This window comes from Leucopleurus acutus (genome assembly GCF_964270905.1).
Source record: "Leucopleurus acutus genome assembly, chromosome: 15".
NCBI classification, from domain to species: domain Eukaryota; kingdom Metazoa; phylum Chordata; class Mammalia; order Artiodactyla; family Delphinidae; genus Leucopleurus; species Leucopleurus acutus.
The window spans coordinates 17,106,454-17,127,517 of record NC_139157.1 but is presented as its reverse complement, the minus strand read 5'-3'; the positions used below and the strand labels follow the sequence as shown (position 1 = coordinate 17,127,517).

General features: G+C 40.8%; 1 protein-coding gene across 2 annotated transcripts in view; it reads left to right on the top strand.

Annotated features, from left to right (window-relative positions):
• Nucleotides 1-21,064, top strand: part of SASH1 (SAM and SH3 domain containing 1) — a 184,897-nt gene that overhangs the window by 74,482 nt on the left and 89,351 nt on the right. For both annotated transcript variants that reach the window (XM_082855289.1, XM_082855288.1), the window contains exons 3-4: nucleotides 14,684-14,734; nucleotides 14,867-14,916. In XM_082855289.1, the coding sequence (XP_082711415.1) occupies nucleotides 14,684-14,734; nucleotides 14,867-14,916 (101 nt within the window). The remainder of the gene's footprint in view (nucleotides 1-14,683; nucleotides 14,735-14,866; nucleotides 14,917-21,064) is intronic.

Below are 21,064 nucleotides of genomic sequence, written 5' to 3'. Positions count from 1 at the left end.
GCCTAGTTGCTCCGCAGCATGTGGGTTCTTCCCAGACCAGGGCTCGAACCCGTGTCCCCTGCATTAGCAGGCAGATTCTCAACCACTGTGCCACCAGGGAAGCCCAGTGTTTGATTTTTATAGCTGCAAAGACCACAATAATAATGCTCTAAATCATGACAAAATGTGAGTCAGTATCTTAGAGGATTCATTTAAATTTGGCATCTCCAGTTTGGTGAAGCTACATAATTTTGTAAAACCCATATTCAGACACCCAGTCTGCTTACTAATCAGAGCAGATGTTATTTATGTGATGATATGAACGCTTTGGGGTTTTTATATTCTCAGTTATGTTCATCTTACTTGATCATGAGCTCCTGAAGTTCAGTGACTATTCTTTATACTTCCAGTACCCAGCATGTCAACTAGGTGCAGAGGTGACACTTAGGAAATATTGGTTGAATAAATGAATACATGAGTTTTGTTCAGTTATAGACTGTCACCAACTTCTGAAGACTATTCATTCTGAAACACGCGAGTCACTGGGTTAGGACTTGTTCATTTTCCTGTAAAAGTGTAATGTAAAAAGTAAATTTTCCCACAAAGGCTTATTTAATTTCCAACGATTACACTCTAGGACAATCACTGTAGTCGACAGAGGTCTGGATCAGTTCCTGAAAAACAGTCCCTCCCAGTCAGTAGACAGTCCCATGGTAATGCTCAAACCGTCCAGTTATATGTATTCTACATGTTGTAAATAATTCATTCTATTATCAGACACCTGGCTTTACCTGCCTTTTTTTTTTTTTTTTTTTTTAAATAATGTTGAACCTACCTCTTTCTTTTTACTTTAAAATCATCAATCTTGGGAATTCCCTTACTTTCACTGCCGAGGGCCCGGATTCAATCCCTGGTCGGGGAACTAAGATGTCACAAGCTTCATGGTGTGGCCAAAAAATAAAAATAAATAAATAAATAAAATAAAATTAACAATCGTTAGTCTTTGTCATCCCCTTCTAGAGCAGTGAACACCAGGCTGGAGTTCAGGTATGTCTCCGGGTATATTGATCCCTTCAACCTCCAGGCCACTGAATCCAACATTAGAGTCAGCCCTGAGCAGCCTTGTCTGGGGCAGCAGTTCTCGAAGTATAGCTCCCCAGCCAGCAGGGTGCGCATCACCTGGAACTTGGTAGAAATGCAAATTAGAGGGCTCATCCCAGATGGACTGAATCTGTAATTCTGGAGAGGGGCCCAGCAATAGTGTGGAACAAGCCCTCCAGGGGATTGCAGGGCACTAAGTGTGGAACCTCTGTTCTAGGGCTCGCTGCAGCGTGGTCCCAAGGAGGGACCTCGATATGCGATTCCTCTGGCAGCAAGCTCAGGGGTGGCACACAGTTCGTCAGCCAGTTGCCCGGCGCTCTGCTCCTGTACATCATGGGCAAGGGGACTTGGAGCTGTTGAAGGAGTTTGGGGCATGGTTCAGGCATGTAGTCCAAGGTGCAGTGGTCAGACACGGTGGCACAGCGACTCTCTGGCCCTGTGTGGCTGAGCTAGTTTCAGGATGGACATTAGAACTTGGTCATTTTGTAATACCTAATATGAAAAATTTTAACTAGATTTGAAATCTGTTACATTTTCATAACGCAGTTTCACTGTGACATTAGGCAAAGTGCTGTTAGATCCTTGCAATGTAAATTGCCGTAAGTATTTCAGTGGTTATAGAAATGGACAAAACAATTTTGATGACTTAGTTGTGTCAATAAAATTCCTTGTTAGTAACGACCAACAAGAGTGGTAAGAGCTCATCACTAAAAGTTTTGGCCTAACTTAGCTTACAGTCGTTTCAATCATATAACTTAATTTTTTTTAAGTTATTTTTCAGTAAGCTCAAAGTTCTATTAAAAAACTAAAAAGATTTTACTTGGAAGTTTTGTACCAATTCAGTTTTTAATATTTTCATGGGGCTTTCCTAGCGGTCCAGTGGTTAGGACTCTGTACTTCCACTGCAGGGGACACGGGTTCCATCCCTGATTGGGGAACTAAGATCCCGCATGCCGCAGGAAAAATTTAACATTTTCACTAATACTCTGGTATAATCAGTATATGTTATTTAAACATGTAATAAATGTTTTCCCACTCAACCCCTCCTCAGTGCCTCAGTGTGCAGCGGCCTGTTACTGTTGTGCTGGATGGGAAGAGGCACAAGGCGGCTGTCTGCCCTCTCTCCCTGGAAGCCCTTACCATGTTTGCATTCTCCTTTCCTTCTCTGAGTAAACAGCTCCAGGTCCTCCAATTGATCTCATTCATATGATTCCATTTCTAGACACCCTTCTAACAAAGGTTCTCCTGGGTTTCATTATCATCTGGAAAATCTGGCATCCAAAGCTGAGCACAGCTGTCCAGATATCATGCCCGGTGCTAGAACAGAAGGAATACTGGGCCTGTGATTTAGACATTAAGTGCAAATGATTCCCATGAGTGACTTTAGAAATCACTAGAATGTAAGCTCCATGAAGGCAGCAACTGTCTTTTTTCACTGTTTTATCCTTCTTGACTAGAACAGTGCTTAGCGTACAGTGTGTGATCGATAACTTTTTTTTTTTTGCGGTACGCGGGCCTCTCACTGTTGTGGCCTCTCCCGTTGCGGAGCACAGGCTCCGGACGCGCAGGCTCAGCGGCCATGGCTCACGGGCCCAGCCGCTCCGCGGCATGTGGGATCTTCCCGGACCGGGGCACAAACCCGTGTCCCCTGCATCGGCAGGCGGACTCTCAACCACTGCGCCACCAGGGAAGCCCAATAACTATTTTTTAAATTAAGGAGTGGTTAGATGAAAGAGCCAATGAAGAGACACGGAGAGAAATTAAAAATAAGTGGGCCCCGTTTAGTTGCTTTCTGTGACTTTTGTCTCAGGTTTATCGATCCCAGTCAGCAACTAGATGTACCCAGAGTATCTCTTGGTGAGTGTGGATCACTGCACATTGTTCTCACAACAGTGAGATTGGATGGGCCATCCAGAGGGGTTGGATGTTGTGCGCATCCACCACTGGGAAATGCAGGGGCCATTTGTATGTTGGTCTTCATAAGCCAAGTCCTGCTAGTAAAATGAAAAATTGAACTACACAACTTTTTTTTTTTTTTGACTGCACTGCACGGCTTGCGGGATCTTAGTTCCCCAACCAGGGGTCGAATCGACCCCAGGCCCTGGCAGTGAAAGCACCAAGTCCTAACCACTGGACCACCAGGGAATTCTCTCACAACTTTTTTAAAAGGGTGATTAAAATGTCTTCATGACACTGTGTCTTTAATATTTACATTTATATGACATGACATACTTGGGTTAACTTTGTTCATAGTAAAAGGTGCATTCTTCTACCGTGATGCATTTTATTGAAATGATCTATCATCAGGCAATGGTTTAGGTCTTATTCCTGCCTGTCTTCAAGATGCTTGGTGTATGCTATGTACTCAACACTGTTAAAGCTGTAGCCTGAAAGATCTAGTGTATCATTTCCTAAGACAGTTTAGAAATTAAAGAATCGTACTGCCTTGTTGTTTGAAATGAGGCATGAGAGTACCAAGCTTGATACTCTTAGATTAAAATTATCCCTGATTTTAACCAGTTCGTCTAACATTCACTGACTCTCCCCTGTGTTTTAGCATAGTCATGCTTCAAGATGGCAGAACTCACCCTGCTTTCTCCCCACACTGAGTTCTGCCCCTGTCCTGGGTACTTCCAGTAGATAGGAGGATGTGCGTTTCATGAATGTCCCCTTGGGAGGTCCCTTGGTTTTCACGAGGGGATCTCAGGCCTACCTCCAGCTTTGCTGAAGTTAGAGCACTTGTGGGACAGTTCTGCCGGGGCGTGGCTTGTGATGTTGGTCAGTGTGATATAGTGTCCTCTCTGCCAGAAGCCAGAGGAGAAATTCTCATTCTCAGGGTGGATAATGTCCATCTAACCGATCATGTCTCCTTTGCATTAAGCATTAGAAGCTTAGCCCCAAACGTGTGGTCTATCTTTAGTGTAGAATCCACAGCCTGAATTTTGTGAACTAACCTAATTCATGGACCAGTTTTACTACACAATCTTGATTTTTCTCCCCCTTTGTATCATTTACATTAGTTTTTTAACGTTATCAGGCAACATTGCACTTAAGGTTTATCAGGCATTTTAAGTCATTTTTTGGAATGTGGAGAGGTCTAATAAATATGGAACAAATGCTTAGAGAACATGGACTAATGCGGCCAGGAGACTTAATTACCACAGAGCAGTAATGGCTAGGTGGAAATTGCCACTTTTGGTTTCTTATCAATGCTTATAGAAATTCACTGATCTGTTCATTATAGTTGGGTTTTAAGGCTGCAGTTAATATAATAGCATTCAACTGTGAAAACAAAAAGCTTTTTCCTTGGAACATTTCTTCTTTGATGTGGTGGGATGAGAGTAGTTTTCCATTCACTTTCACTCATTAGAAAAAAGTTGATATGCTGGGCGGTGAGCTTATTTACAGGAGCCTGAAAATGACTCACGTTTCCTGTTTCACCTATGAACGATTTAGGTAAAATAAGATATGACAACCTGTGGGACTGAATTTAGAACACACAGACTACTACAGATTTTACCCTAAAAGTGATTCAATACCTTAACATGGTCTTTTTAAGTTCTTATAGGTCTGAGTTGTAGATCTTTTTGAGAATATTTGTTGAATTGCTTTTACTTACCGATCTAACTCTGCAACCCGAAAGAAATCTTAAAGCATGAAAATACATGTCCCAATCAGTAGGACTGGAATGAAAAATTAATGGAAGAGTCAGAATTACTGGCAAAGTAATCCAGTTTAAACAAATCAAACCAATAGATAGCCATCAAGCTCCTCTCTTGTTCAGAAAGTAACAGCCATGAGGAGAGGGACCCTTGTCTTGTTCACTGCTGCCTCCTTAACACTTCACATGGGGCTTGGTCCATAATAAGTGCTGAATAGTTTTTGTTCGACTGTGAGACTCTGTGTGTGTGTGTGTGTGTGTGTGTGTGTGTGTGTGTGTGTGTGTGTGTGTGCCTGTCTGTATGTGGGTACAATGAATCCCCGTTAAGAAGGCATTTACAGGGCTTCCCTGGTGGCACAGTGGTTTAGAGTCCGCCTGCCGATGCAGGGGACACGGGTTCGTGTCCCGGTCCGGGAAGATCCCACATGCCGCGGAGCGGCTGGGCCCGTGAGCCATGGCCACTGAGCCTGCGTATCTGGAGCCTGTGCTCCGCAACGGGAGAGGCCACAACAGTGAGAGGCCCGCGTACCGCAAAAAAAAAAAGGCATTTACAGTCTAGTTGAGGGAATACGATGCAAATAAGTGAGCAGAAGAGTAGCTACATGTAGGGAGATCCTCAGGAATGGCATTTAAGGCACAGTTGGGCAGCGAAGGCTTAATGGGAGGTAGGTTTGTAGATGAAGGATGACTAGGGTTTGGGTGGAAAGGAAACAGAAGTGAAACTACTAGGACAGCAAGCACTTAGGGGACATTGGACCCAGCACCTGGTCTCTAAGACATTGGACCCAGCACCCAGTTTATGATCCGGCCTGTCGGTCAAATGGCCTCTCCTTCAGAAATGTGGACTTTATCCTGTTGGTATTGTGGTTCCACATTTTGAGGAAATTTTGGAACGGAGAAATGACACAGAGTACAAAGCAGTGTGCTTCTCAAAGTGACACGAGCAAACGGATGGCCTGGGGATCGTGGTAAAATGCAGATTTTGATTCAGGAGGTCTGGGCTGGGGCCCAAGACTGCCTTTCTAACAAGCTTCCAGGTGATTCTAATGCTCATGTTACATGAAGCACTTGAAATAGCAAGGACATAGCATTAGGATTTCAAGAAGATTTAATGGACAGTAGTGCTTGAATGGGCATGACACTGCTCCATCCTGGGGTTTTAGAGTCCAAAAGGAACTTAAAGATAATCAAATGGTCCATTTCTCTTTCATTGCCATTGGAAAAAACAAATAAAATAAAATGGAGGTCTAAAGTGGGAGCCGGACTGGAACTCAATTCTCCTGGCTTGATGTCATCACCTCCCACTCTCCTTGCAGCGCGGTCCAGGTCTGTGAGGGGAGGACTGCAAAGAAGCTGGTGTTTGTGGGAATGGAGTGGGTTGGCTGGATGCAAGAAGCCACATGAAGGGAGAAGCAGCAGCTCCTAGTAGCTGATGTGATGGGGAGTGAGAAAACGCCCAAGAAAACATTGAGGTTTAAATCCTGAGAAAATGAATACATGCCACACTGATGGGCTGGAATGGAGGAGTCAGACAAGAGGGGAGGAGACTCGGCCAACGGGAGGTACCACCACTTCAGTCTTCTTGTCAAGTGAGAGATGCCACATGCGTCTTAAAATCGACCACCAGCAGCAACTTTGCCCAGCAGTTCAGAGCTTGGTTCCCTCCATTAATTGAACACATTAATAAGAGCATGTGGCGTTTCACTTGTAGCTGAAAGTTGTAAGCGCTCAGTCCTTTCACTTTTCGAGGCCTCCTTCCTGTACCCAGGATGGAGGAGGAGAACTTGATGCCAAGCAGAGCTGGTGAGCACCTGAGGTTCTTCCTCTCTGCTTTTGGAATAGGAGAGGGGTTTAGCCTTCCTGCTTTTCCAGCTGTAAAGTTCATTTGGCTTCCAGCTCTGCCAGCGTGAAGGGAGGGAGAGGTGTGGATTTCCACAAGAACGTGGAAACAAAGTTGGGGTGAGGATGAGGGCAGGATACTTGCTTTCCTGGTCCTACTCTGCCCTGAGTGGGTTTTTGACGCTGGTGTATTGCACAGTGGGTTGTAGCACTTCAGAGTGAAAATGTAGCCTATCAGGGTCAGAACCTTAGTTTTCTATTTGACCCATGCCCTACTGGTGTGACCTTATAGTGTGTGTGTGTGTGTGTGTGTGTGTGTGTGTGTGTGTGTGTGTTGCCTGTGTTTGGGCACGCGTGCACATGCCCAAGCTGGTGAAAGCACACACGTGCTCTCATGTTTTGGTTCTGGTTTTGGCAAACCACTGATTTCATCTTGAAACATTTGTTCTTTTTTTTGCTTCTATGTTAGCCGTAATAAACATTTAGGGAACTATTTCCAGAAATTGTCCAAGTTGATAAGAAATGGATTTGAGGTTTTCTCCCCTAATAATTTTGTCATCTGATTCCTTTCTAAAAAAACTGTATGATACTATGGTTTAGTCTCTTTCATTCAAATTATGAATATGAGATTATCTCTAAAATCATCATGGACCTTTATTGTTAAACATAAAATTCATGCATAGCTTTATGACACTAGTTATTAAAACTTTTAACACTTGAAGAATTTTAAACAGGGCATGGCCTAATTTGAGAAATTAAGTTTTGATATTTCTTAAGTTTTAATTTTAATTGTTGAGATAAAACTAAAATTATCAGATTTAATATTTTAGAATGGTTATTATGTTTAAAAAATACAAAATCAATATGTGCTTGAAAATATGTTAAAAATTCAGAAATACAGTGGCCTTTGCAGGAACTATCATTGGTGTTTAGGAATCCTTTCAGATGTTTTCTCATACATTTATAAACATATACATGTAGATAATTTTAAAACATATATAGGATCTGGAGATTGCAGTTTAAAATTTTTAATTTTTATAACTAACTTTGTAATTTTTTATTTTTTTCTTAAATTGAAGTATAGTTGATTTACAATGTTTCAGGTGTACAACAAAGTGATTCAATATGTTATATATATATGTATGTATATACTTTTTCAGATTCTTTTCCATTATAGGTTATTACAAGATACTGAATATAGTTCCCTGTGCTATACTGTAGGAACTTGTTGTTTATCCTTTTTTTTTTTAAACATTTATATATTTTTGGCTGCTTTGGGTCTGTTGCTGTCTGCAGACTTTCACTAGTTGCGGTGAGCGGAGGCTACTCTTCGTTGCGGTTCTTGGGCTTCTCATTGTGGTGGCTTCTCTTGTTGCGGAGCACGGGTTCTAGACACGCAGGCTTCAGTAGTTGTGGCACACGGGCTCAGTAGCTGTGGTACACGGGCTTAGTTGCTCCGCAACAAGTGGGATCTTCCTGGACCAGGGATCGAACCGTTGTCCCCTGCATTGGCAGGCAGATTCTTAACCACTGCGCCACCAGGTCCCTATCCGTTTTATATATGGTATTATGTAGCTGTATCCCAAACTCCAAATTTACCACCTCCATCTTTCCTGTTTGGTAACCATAAGTTTGTTTTCTATGTCCGTGAGTCTCTTTCTGTTTTCTAAATAAGTTCATTTGTATCTTCTTTTAGATTCCACATATAAGTGATATCATGTGATATACTTATGATATGATATCATATTATAAGTAATCATTTGTTTTTAGATTTAAATTTGTTTAATTTTAAAACCTTTTTTCTTCATTTCTTACTATTTATAATACTATTATTACAACTTAAAAAATAATTGAAGTATAACTGACATACCCTCCGCCACACCTCTCCCCCCCTCAATGCTGCCAGTGCTCAAAGCCAAACGAACTTTACAGTTGGAAAAGCAGGAGGGGTAAACATCGTGTTAGTTTCAGGAGTACAACATAATATTTGATATTTGTATGTGATATTTGTATGTATAATAATTGCAAAATTATCACCACTGTAAGTCTGGTTTGGAGATTGTATTTTTAAGCTGATTTTCCATTGTTAAAAGAAATAATAAAGGTAATGCAAGATTACATGCTTGTAAAAAGCGGCAAAGAGAATAGAAGCGTAGATCCTCTCAGACCTTTTCCTATGCACATACTTACATGCACCCATGTTGGGCAGTATTTATATTTTGCTTTGGCTTTCTCTGTTACTACTTCATTAAGTTAGGGAGGTTTCCTTAAGCGTTTGTAATTTACAAACTCACTAAGAATTTGTAATGTTAATGATATTTGTCATTCTTAACTAAGGCATACACATGTTGCTTAATGATAAGCAGTTTAATTCATAGGTCAAGTTCCATACATCCACTTTCTTCTTAAATTTTTTAAACTTTAACTAAGCTATGATACCCTAACCTACAGTTACAGGTTCAGGCTCAGCTTCCAGTGTTGTGTGGCTCCTTGGATGCCCATATTGAACATGGACCAACATTTGGAGTTATTTCTCATAAAATACTGCTCAGAATACTCTGTCCAGAGTAAAGTCAATGAGCATATCATACTCAAAAAGTATTAGGATGATAGATTTATACCTGGGAAACAGTAGTGAGTCCTTCTCTAATGAACTCTGTGGTTGTGTTCAAGTTGGAGTGTGTTTCTTCATGTTCTTTTGCAACATTTAGATGGAATATCTAAATTTGTTGAAAGTGATTTTTTTTTTTTTGTGGTAACCAAAGAAAGTTTTCCAGTGCTAGGAAAGAGTGGAATTCTTGATAATTGAGCCATTTGCTCAAGACTGAGCCACAGTTAGGATGTAAGAAACCCTGGTAGCTAAACCTTAACATTGAAAATTGTGAGGGAATTCCCTGGCAGTCCAGTAGTTAGGACTCCATGCTTTCACTGCAGGGGGCCCGGGATTGATCCCTGGTGTGGGAACTAAGATCCTGCCAAAAAAAAAATTGTGATATTTCACGATACGGTGTGTGGGATTTTCTTCAAAGTAAAAGGGTGGAGCTGAATTATGGGTGAAGGTATAGATGAAACAAAGTTGATCCTGATGAGTAGAAAATTGTTGCCGCTGGGTAAGAAGCATTTGGGAGGTTGTTATATATACTGTTCTCCTTCCTTTTGTATATTTGAGATTTTCTATAATAAGTTTGAAATAGGAGACAAATAATAACTGTAGCCTAAAACACTGTGATACTTCAACTTTTAAAAAAATTCAATAATGCTTTACACTTTTCAAAAGTTTCACACACATGATGTCATACAATACCATTAATAACTCTTTTTCCCTCCTACCCCTCTACTGCCCCTCCTCCCTTCCCTCTCTCCACTGGTAACCACTAGTTTGTTCTGTGTATCTGTGTCTGCTTCTTTTTTGTTTTATGTGATAAGTTCAGGATGAAATATATTGCCATGATATGCTGCTTGAGTAAACGCTATAAAAATCACAAAAAAATGTTTCAGGACATTGTCAAGAATAAATAGTCTCATCTCATTCCTGGTTTCAAAAACTTACCTGAACTCCCATCTCCTTGGCAGTCAGTATGGTGGACTGTAGTTTCCAAACAGCCTTAATGATACCTCCCATCCCAGTGCCCTTCTTACCATGTGACTTTGACCCTCCTCCAAGTGAGAGGTGGGGCTCGGAGTCTTGCCTCCGGAAGGGCTTGTGGGTCCAGCAGAAGTGACACTGTATGAGGCTATGTTATAATAGGTAATACATATACATATATCTATTCTTTTTCAAATTCTTTTCCCATTTAGGTTATTACAAAATGTTGAGGAGAGTTCCCTGTGCTATACATAGGCCCTTTTGGTTATATATTTTATTTTAATTTTTATTTTATATTGGAGTATAGTTGATTAACAATGTTGTGTTAGTTTCAGGTATACAGCAAAGTGATTCTGTTATAGATAGTGTATTTGTATATGTGTATGGATAATGGAATCACTTTGCTGTACACCTGAAACTAACACAACATTGTTAATCTATACTCCAATATAAAATAAAAATTAAAGAAAATAAATTGTAACTTTTCTTAAAAAAAGGTAATACACTTCTGCCTGGTTCTCTTGGTATTCTCTCTCTGGAAGCACCCATGTATAGGTGTTCAGCTGATACCTCCTGCTTCAGTCCCAGCTGTTAGCCAGCATCAACCTTCAGACATGGGAGTAAGTGAGCTTTCTGATGATTATGGCTCCAACCATCAAGTCACCCCCCGCCCCCTTTGAATCTTCTCAGCTGAGGAAGACATCATAGAGCAGAGATAAGCCTTTTCTTCTGTGCCCTTCCTGAATTCTCACCTGCAGAATCTGTGAGCAAAACAAAATTCTTGTTGGTTTATATAACTAAGTTTGGGATGATTTGTTACACAGCAGTAGCAACTGGAACAGTCAGAATATATTAATGAGAGACAGAAGAATCTTATTTCTCAGGGATCATCACTTATCATAACATGCCCAAAAGATACATACATACTCAGTGATTTTGATGGTATTCACAATTTTTATGATTTCCATCAACGTGATGACTTCGAAATCAGGAATTGTATTGTAGACCATCCATTAGTCCCAGAATAAAGTAGTTAGTGGCTGGGCAATCAGGTGTATCTCTTTAATTCTTCTTACTCCACCTTCCCCCTTCATCAGGACTTCCTTCTGCTGGAGCTCCAGAACCATGACTTCCTGCCCCTTCCCCTCATTACACTGGTTGAATTGGGAGCAGAGAAGGGGCTGGCCTAATCTGGGGACTGGACAGGGAAGAGGGATGTCAAGGAGCCTTTCTCTGCCCATTCTTTTTCTTTTTCCCAATAGTTCTTTTAATTTTTTAAAATTGAAGTATAGTTGATTTACAATGTGTTCATTTTGGGTGTACGGCAAAGTGATTCAGTTATTTGTATATATATATATTCTTTTTCAGAATCTTTTCCATTATGGTTTATCACAGGATATCGAATATAGTTCCCTGTACTATACAGTAGGACTTTCTTTATCCACTTTATTTATAGTAGTATGTATCTGTCAATCCCAAACTCCTAATTTATTCCTCTTCCCCTGCCCCCTTTCATAACCATAAGTGTGCTTTGTGTGAGTCTGTTACTGTTTTGTAAATAGGTTCATTTGTATCGTTTTTTTTTTTAGATTTCACATATAAGTGGTATCATAGGATGTTTGACTTTCTCTGTCTGATTTACTTCACTTAGTATGATAATCTCTAGATCGATCCACGTTGCTGCAAATTCTCTGCCCATTCTGACCTGAATCTGTCCTTCTGAATTACATAAGCAATACCCTTTATTGCTGCACACATGACTGGTGTTCCTTCTGCCTGACTCTATCACACTTTTCCATTTCACACTGTGCTGTGAAAAAAAATCTAATTTTTTTAGAGGTAAACAGAATAAAAAGTTGCCCAGCACTTTTTCCTTAAGTGTGTATGACATATTTTCAAGATTTGTTTCATGCTCTGTACATAAGGTGTTTTATCCAAACGTATGTCAGAACACCTGCTAGCTTTAACTCTTATTTGTAACGTTCCATTTCTTAGGCTAGATGGTAGGTCCACATGGGTTTCATCACATTCGCAAGAACATGATAGAATGATAGTCTTTTGTATGTTTGTCATTAATATCATGTGACATCCATCAATGTCATAATGATGGAATTTTGCCCATAGTCCATTCTGTTTTCTCACCAAACATCATATGGGTCCTTAACTTAGTGGATAATTTTACAAGCTTCTCCTCAATTGTGTAATACTTTTACTTTAGGATACGTTTACTCTAAGAAATGCCTCTTAACAATGATGGTCATCTCTCCTTGAGAGATGAAATTAATAATGTTTGCTCTGAACAACATTATTTTGTGGCATGTTCTGGGGGAAAAAAAAAAACACTAGAAACATCATTGTGCAAGATCTCCTGTTAAACATATCCTGTTCCTGGTAAAACAGATGTTCTGCATGGAAACAATAACTGGGTCCGTTATTTTAATGGGGTGAATTTTAATACATTGTATATCAAACTACACACCCAACCAATTTCCTAAGTAGCTACAGCACAGTCAAATGTCTATTATAAGTGACAAACTAACATGTGAAAATGAATTGTTTAGAATATTAGTTCCAGATCATCGAACATTTAATATGATTGTTAACAAGCATCAGTTTTGTATGCAGGAACGGGTACATTTTGCATAATATACCGTAAACATTGTGTTTATGGTGTGGAGTAACAAGTGATACACTCAATAAATAAAATTTATTAGAAAAGTGCAGATAAAAATGTACAATAAAAGCAGGTAATTTCCTATCATGGTCTACGTTACCGAGTAATGTAGAGACTCAGTATGAAGAAAGTTAAGAACAGAGGAGGGGAAGAGAGTCGAATCAGTTACTTTGTGTTGATGGTCATGGAGTTGGGGGTTAGAGGGACCATTTCAGAGGAACTAATAAGAGTGTGTCGGAATGCCGAGGCTTCCATACGGACTCCTGAACAGGAAGACTTAAGATGAAAAAATTGCAAGCTGTACCTTTGCTTACCTCCTGCTGTTTAAGTTTGTAAATTTCTCTATGCCATAATGCTAAGAGGTTAGGTATCAGGGCATCGTGATTGTTTTCTAAGCACCAAGAACCTCTGAAATACATATCCCCTTTGTTGATTGCACTTGAGTCTGACATCATACCAATTGGACTTGGAATGTAACTCAAACATTTCCATACATTGTTTTGCGACAGAATATAAATTTGATCATTATAAACAAAGCTGGCAATAAAAACCAGGAGGATGTTAACCAAAGAGAAGTTCATTGTGACTTCACACCCACTCTGATATTTTTTCATAACAAATAAGGTCCTGGGACTGGAGGTGAGTGGGTTGCCAGTCCATTAAACACTTTTTAAGTGTTAAAGAATCATCCTGTTCTCAGATTTAATCACCCCAACACATTCATTTTAATTTCTTTATTTGTACTGGATTCCTGTTACCTTGTTTACATTTATACTTTCACTCCGAGTTACACTTACGTTACTGTTTCATTGCTAAGTTTTAAAATATTGATCTAGATTTGCAGTTGTGCTAATGATGAATTAAGCAACCTGAAAAAAAATGAACAATTAGATGCAAGTGAGAATTCGTAATTTGGATGATCTGCCCCCATTTCCTGAATGTTAGCTGAGACCAACAAAACAGTCTTCATATAGTGCACATACAGTCGTGAAGAAGATAGCAATCATTAAGAACCCAATAGGATTATTGAAAAACTCATAATTAATCTGATAATTCAAATTTGTACAACGTTAGTGATATTACTTCTTCCTCTAAAACTGCCCATCATCCTGCTTAGGACTTGCTGATCAGCCGGGGACCACCCTGGACTTGGATGACACTTTGATGCGAACCTCCGCTTTAGCACCTGTTTAGATTTAAAATTTTTCTCTACTTATGAAAAATTATCAGTGCGGTGCTCTGTGCTCTATTTACTAGTATAACTCTCATTTTCTTATGGCATATTCTAACACTTCTAATAGTGTAATTATCCTGTTTTGTTGTCAAAGCTTATTTCAATATATTATTTTTTATCACAGGTAACAGGTTTATCTCTCTTTTTTTTTTCTTTCGAAGGGGATACAGTTTTTTTTTTAAACCATAAAATGCGTGTTATACTCTATGACTTTGTCTCTAAAATTGTCTGAGTCCTCTGCCTCTTCCTTATGACTGTATGGCACAAATGGATCATAGTAAATTCTGTGTCCTGATGACGGTCTAATCACATCCAGAGCATCATTTCACCATTAACTCTTAGTACCCTTCAGTTAGATTGTGCTTTTTTCTTCTGCAGTAAAATTATCAACAGTGTCAAGTGATGAAGTTTGGAAAACAGTTCAATTTTAAAAGGGTATGGCTCTCATTTTAAAAATAGTTTTTCCAGAAAATCTGTTTATCTCCTCCATCTATTCCCACCGTACCCTAGCATTTTCCAAATCCCCCCATCTCTTCTTACACAACTATTTGTCTTCTGGTGTGTGCCACGTTTGGAAGTCTCATTAAACCAGCATCTGTTCTGTTTTAGGAGAAACCCGAAGCCAGCCCAACGTCACTTCAGCTGCGGTCCCAGATCGAAGTAAGCACAGTGACTTTAATCATCTATTTTTGCTTCTGTCCTTTTTTTTTTTTTTTTTTAAGTGGTATTATGTACAAATCAGATGAAGCCTGCTGTTCTGCCTGCACTGACACTGTGAATCTTCTCTCCTAGGAGTCACTGGGCTTCAGTAGCACCGTGTCAACACCAGAAGTGGAAAGAAAGTAAGTTTTCTTCCTTCTGTCCAGGAGCAGAATTTCTAAGGTGTCTTTTAGGTCCATCCTGAGGGACATGAAATGGGTGATCATAATATTGTGTATGTACTACAGAGCTTGGTGTCATTTTCCTTACATGGGGTGTGTGTGTGTGTGTGTGTGTGTGTGTGTGTGTGTGTGTGTGTGTAGAAAAGGAAAGGACAGCTAAGTCAACCACAATGGTTTTCTTCTTTTACACTGGTTTTTGATATAGGATGAAAGTCATAAAGAAGCAAGGTACAAAAATAGAAAACATTCCAGAATAAAACAGTGATTACAGTACCCTCTACGTACCTTGCTTTGGTGGGTGACCTTAAAACAGAGATAAATGCTTGTGACAGAGATTACAAAGGCTCACTACCCTTTCCTGTTAAAGGTAGTATGTTTGCCTCCTTGCCCTAACTTGGACCCTGTAATTTTTACTCTCATGGAAGATAATTCTATGTTACATCTTATATTTCCAGTATTTCTTTTTGGCCAGTTAAAAACAAAACAAAGCAAATTTTTTTTTTCCCTATAACCTTTCCCTCTTCTACTTTATTCTATCATAATTATCGTAGAATGTTCTATTTATGATTTTCTGAGGTAAAGAACTTTTGAGAAAGTCCACATCTTTAAACAGACACTTCCTCTGGCACAGAGCCACTCATACTGTTTCAGGCCAAGAGAGGCGTAGAAGTGGTTTAGGCATCAAGTATTTCTGGAATGAAAAGCACACGTTAGGCGAGCGTGTGTGTGCTTTACAGCACAGCTCTGCGTAATCCATCCACGTGTGTGTGCTGCTGGCACAGACGCGGCTTCCAGGAGGGAAGGCTGCTGTGTGCCAAAGCTTCAGTTCTCACTAAGCAGCTTTGGATCAGGCCTGAGGAATGTTAGGGGTGATGAGCAAAAGAAAACCAAGGCCATTGCCCACTCAAGGTTGGAAGGTAAATGTGCAGTAAATAGGAATTTCCTTTGTCTTAGTTGCATGTATTCTCCCAGGAACTTAGTAGCGTGGAGGCTGAAATAGCCAAGAGAGCTGAGTTGACATTGATTTTGAAATTGGAGGTACGACGGTGGTGTTGAACCGAGTGTGGGCAGAAACACTGAGTGAAGGGGCTGTGGGCTTTTCTGACCTGGTTTGCTACGTAAATGGCAGGATTCAGGCTGAGAACTCAGGTGATCTCTCAGACTCTCTGAGTATTTCAGGGGGCAAGAGATGTTTGCCTTTCCTCCCAAGAGGAAGTGACTCACCAGGTCACCAAATTTGTACTAATCTTATTTAGGCTGGGTATTTCTCCTTCCCCTCAATTGTGGGTAGTCATTCTTTCTGTGTTTATAACCTCCAGTTAGTAAAATGTGGCATGACGCTTGTGGCCCAGAGAAAGACTGACAGCCTCCTGAGGTTAACAATTTTGAGACACACACACACACACACACACACACACAAAGACACACAGACACACACACACACACACACACAGCTGCTGACAAGCCCCAACCTCCCATCTGTAATACTACCGCTCTGCTTCTGTTAAATTAAAGTTTATTTAAATTTAGTTGTTTCTAAAGAATTTGAAAATTTCAGTCCATTTCATCCTCCACTTCCCTTTAAATGGTTTTCGAAAACAATGACACTTCTTTTTTAATTAAAAAAAATTTTTTTTGAAAAGTTTTTTAACTTACAGAAAGGTTACAAGAATTGTGTGATGAACTCCCATATAACTTTTACTTAGACTCACCAATCTGCATGCTTGGTCTCTCTCTTCTACACACATACACACACTTATGTAATATCATTAATTTTTACTGTTACTTCACTAAGTTGCACACCTCATGACCCTCACTCCTAAATACTTTAGCATGTATCTCTTAAGACAAGGACAATCTTATAGAGAACCACAATATAATTACCAAATTAAAAAAATTTAATAGTGATCTTCCTAATATACAGTTAATATTCAAGTTTCTCTAGTTGTCGCAATAATAATTCTTATAGCATTTTTTTTTCAATCCAGCACTTTAAAAAAAATTACTCATGGCATTTACATGTCATGTCTCTTGCACATTTAATCTGAAAGGTTTTCTTGGCTTTTCTTTGTGGTATTTTTTGAGAGTGTAGGCTAGGTGTCTTGTGAAATGTTTCTTGATCTGGGTTTTTTTTTGTTTCTTGTTTTTGAGATTCAGGTAATGCATTCCTGGTGCTGTGGCCTCCACAGTGCATTACATCATGATGTCAGTTTGTCCCATCGTTGGTGATATTAATTCTGATCTTTTGGTTAGAGTGATGTCTGTCAGGTTTCTTCTAAGAAGTTACACTTTTCTCTTGTAATTAACAAATATTCTGTGGGGAGGTAATCTGAGACTATGTAAATGTCTCGTTTCTCATTAAATTTTTACCTAATGGTTTTAGGTTCTTTTAATGATTCTTGCCTGAATCAGTTTTTACTGTGATGGCTGCAAAATGGTGATACTTATTCTGAAATCGATGATTATTTTAGATTTAAATCTTCCAAAGTTTTTCTTTTTTTTTTTTTTTTTGTCTTTTTAAACATGAGGTATCACCCTGGACGCTCAAGGTCAGATTATAATCTGAGTAGGTTTGATGTAGTATTTATATTGAATTATTTGTATTTTTCTACTTGAAAATGCAAGTACTTTGAAATGCAAAATCCTGCTATTCTTCAAGTGAAAATCCTTGCTGGTAACTTTGCAAGCCCTGGAGGACGACCTAGCAAACGAGTTGGTTGTGTCTGGTGAGTGTCTGCAGAGTATCTGCCAACCAAAATATCCTTCTGAGTCTGCAGTGTTGTTTTATTGGCAGATGGTTTCTTCTCCTTTTTATTCAAAAGGCAGGAGAACTCAGTAAACAAAAGTGGACAAATCCAAGAGCAGCACCGCCTTAGAAGCAGAGGCATAGATGATGGCAGCAGGTAACAGGAGAGCTGAGAGGTTGATGGACCCTTCCGGATCCAGTCCCCCCTCTCCCCACAGTGGTCTCAGGGACCTCAGCACCCCTGCCCTCCCTTCTCCCCCAGTTAAACCTGTTGTAAGAAAAGTATTAGGCATTAATTATGATGCAAATGTCTGTTTTCTAAAAAATACATACAGTAGTACTTTGCATTTCACAAGGTTTAAAGTTTTAAGTTACAGGAATATAACTCTGGCAAGAAAACACGCAGGAGGTGGGTTTTGTTGGGGGAGACCAGCAGTGAGAATTCTAATACACCTGACCTGACAGCACCTGGGTAGCCTGACAAGTAGGGGGCTGCTTGGGCTCTATTTGGCTTGGCCCATCTGGCGTCTAGATGTGCAGAGCCTGCATGGTGAAAGCAGGGATGGACGGAGAGAGAGAGGGAGGGAGGGAGGGAATGGACCTGCCAGCCGCCCCCCTCCCAGCCCCCTTCCCAGTGTGACAGAGTCCCCATTCATCCTGATTTTCTTACAGTCCGTGGGCCCTCCATATGCTTTCACTGAAAATATAATAAAGGAGGCCAAAGGAGCTTTAATTTGAACCTCTTCTATTTATATCTATTTGCATTGCCTATTGATGAGACTATCCACTTTATTACACCAATCTTGGATTTGTGTTGACTGGTTGAAAAGGTGAACGTTAGTTAAAATTTTTGTTACTCAGGAGTAACTGAGAGCAAGCCGTTTTTGTTGGAAAACATCTTTGTAACTGTACCTATTCAGAGTGGGTGTGGGCAGGGAATGTGGTACCTCCATCCCAGTTCTGTAAGGATGGAGCCGTCAGCCACAGCAGTGCCTCCCACCCCAGGGAACTCTGTATGGAGAAAAACCAGGAGACATTCTGTGCTTTGGATCCTGGCCCTATTAGTTAAGATGCATACCTAAGGAATAGTTTCAGTGAGCCCAGATTCTTGCATCTTCTCATACATAGAAAGCCACTAAAATAATTAACTTGAAATGTCTGGGTTTTTTTTGGTGACTAGTAGTAATCTTTTGATGTTCAACTATGTGTTTTTTTCTCAGCCAAAAAAAAAAAAAAATCCTATATATCCTGGTTCCTCCCTTGTCTCTTAGGATCCGTTCCTCAGAGCTCTCTGAGAGGCTGTCCCCTGGGCTATAGTCTTCAGTAAGATCTCCAAATAAAACTTAACTTGCAACTTTTATGTTGTATGTTTTTCTTCAGTCAACAAAGTTTAGTTACAGGTAACAGAAAACCCGACAAATAGTGGCATAAACTAATACAAGTTTCACTAGATACATTCTTGTTCATGGGTAGGTCCAGGGCTGGCACTGTGGCTCAAGCAAGCCTTCAGGAACTCAGACTGTCCTTTCCCTTTCCCTTTCCCTTTCCTTTTCCCTTTCCCTTTCCCTTTCCCTCCCCCTCCCCCTCCCCCTCCCTCTGGTTTTAAAATGCTGCTGCATCTTCCAGCAGGGAAGGAGAAGCAGGGTAAAGGGAAGAAGGTAAAAGGGCAGAAAGCCCAAGGCACTTCCCATACAGAGCTGTCCTAGAAACCCTGTGCGACACACTCCACTTTACCCTGCTCATTTCTTCATGCAGCATCTGTTCCCAGAGCACCAGCTGTGAGCACAGGGCACTGTTCTGGGTGCTCTTATTCCCATTGACAAATGCAGAAACTGAGGCACAGAGAGGTTGATAAATTGCCCAAGTCGACACAGCTAATATGTGACAGGTCCCAGATTGGCTCCCACTTAAGAATTCATGCTCCTAACCACTAAGGTCTAATTCCAAAGTACCTGTAATTGTATTGCTTATGCAGATAGAGAGGTGAGAGGTGAATTGAGTTCATGAACACTATGTAAATAGCAGCCGTTAAAACCTCCACTTTGGTTTCCCTCGGAAGTAGGAACAAGTTTTATTCTTACATAAGCCTGGTCTCTCATTTATCTATAGAGGCAGGAAGGTCCAAAATAAATCTCAAAACTTCACCTTAGCCAATATTTATAAACTCTTTTCTACTAAGTCTTTCACTAGAGTTGAAAATTCTGATTTAGTTTCCCTTTCTTTCATTACCTGTGGTGAAAAAGCCCCAAAAATATAGTAGCACGATGGAAGAGGAAGATATAATAAAAGGGAGGGAGCTGTGTTCTGTGGTCGGATAAAATGGATAGAGTTTTTAAATATTCTGTGCAAGCCTTTATTCCCTTTGGCTTTGCCCCACTCGCGGAACTGTTTCATCTGGCAAGCTGGTGACTCTTTCTGTGGCCGTGCCACATGGCACGTGGGATCTTAGTTCACCGACCAGGGATCGAACCCGCGCTCCCTGCATTGGAAGTGTGGAGTCCCAACCATTGGACCGCCAGCGAAGTCCTGGTGACTCTTTGGAAGGTGTCAGCTTTCCTTTTTTCCCCCTCAAAAATCTGTCTTCCCTTCCTCTTTCCTCTAGACTCCAGGGAACACGCCCCAGCAGGAATTCATGTGTCCCCTTTGGTCCATTCCCCCCCCCCGCCGTGTCACCTGCTGCCTACTCTCCGGATTGCTTGCGTCCCATCATCCGCCCTCTGCCTGCCTGGATGCCTCCTCCCTCCATCTGCTCCAGGTGGGTGGAGCTCCTGCAATCTCTCAGACGGGCCATATTATATTCTCCCGCGGACACTGAGCCTCTTGGTTGTAGCTCCTCTGGTGGGGTGCCCTGTCCCCTACTCTCACCGTCCTCCCCACCCCCCTTACCTGCGCAAGCTCTATTCAACCTTATTTTTATTATTCTTGGCTGTGTAGCATATGGGACCCCTGCATTGGAAGCGCCGAGTCTTAACCACTGGACCGCCAGGGAAATGCTTCCATTCAGCCTTAAAAGCTCAGCTCTGGTCTTGCCTCTCCCAGAAGTCTTCCCTGATTTGCAGATGGAGGTGAAGCGTCCCGCTGCTGGACTCTGTAACCCCTGAGCTCTCCTGCTGCTGTTGCAGTGGACTGCACTTGTGGGTGCTCCTCTGTGGTGACTGTGTGTGTGTGTGTGAGTGTGTCAACTCCCACGCTAAGGCCAGGGTCTTTTACATAAAAGGCTTTCAGTAATGTTGGATACATGCGTGACTGGGTGGGTGAGTGCACACTGGTACATGCCACTTCTTCTCCACCCCATGAGAATCTCTCCATCATCCCAAAGCATAATTCCATTTCTCTCCCCTCCTAGTTGCTAAACTTTTCCCT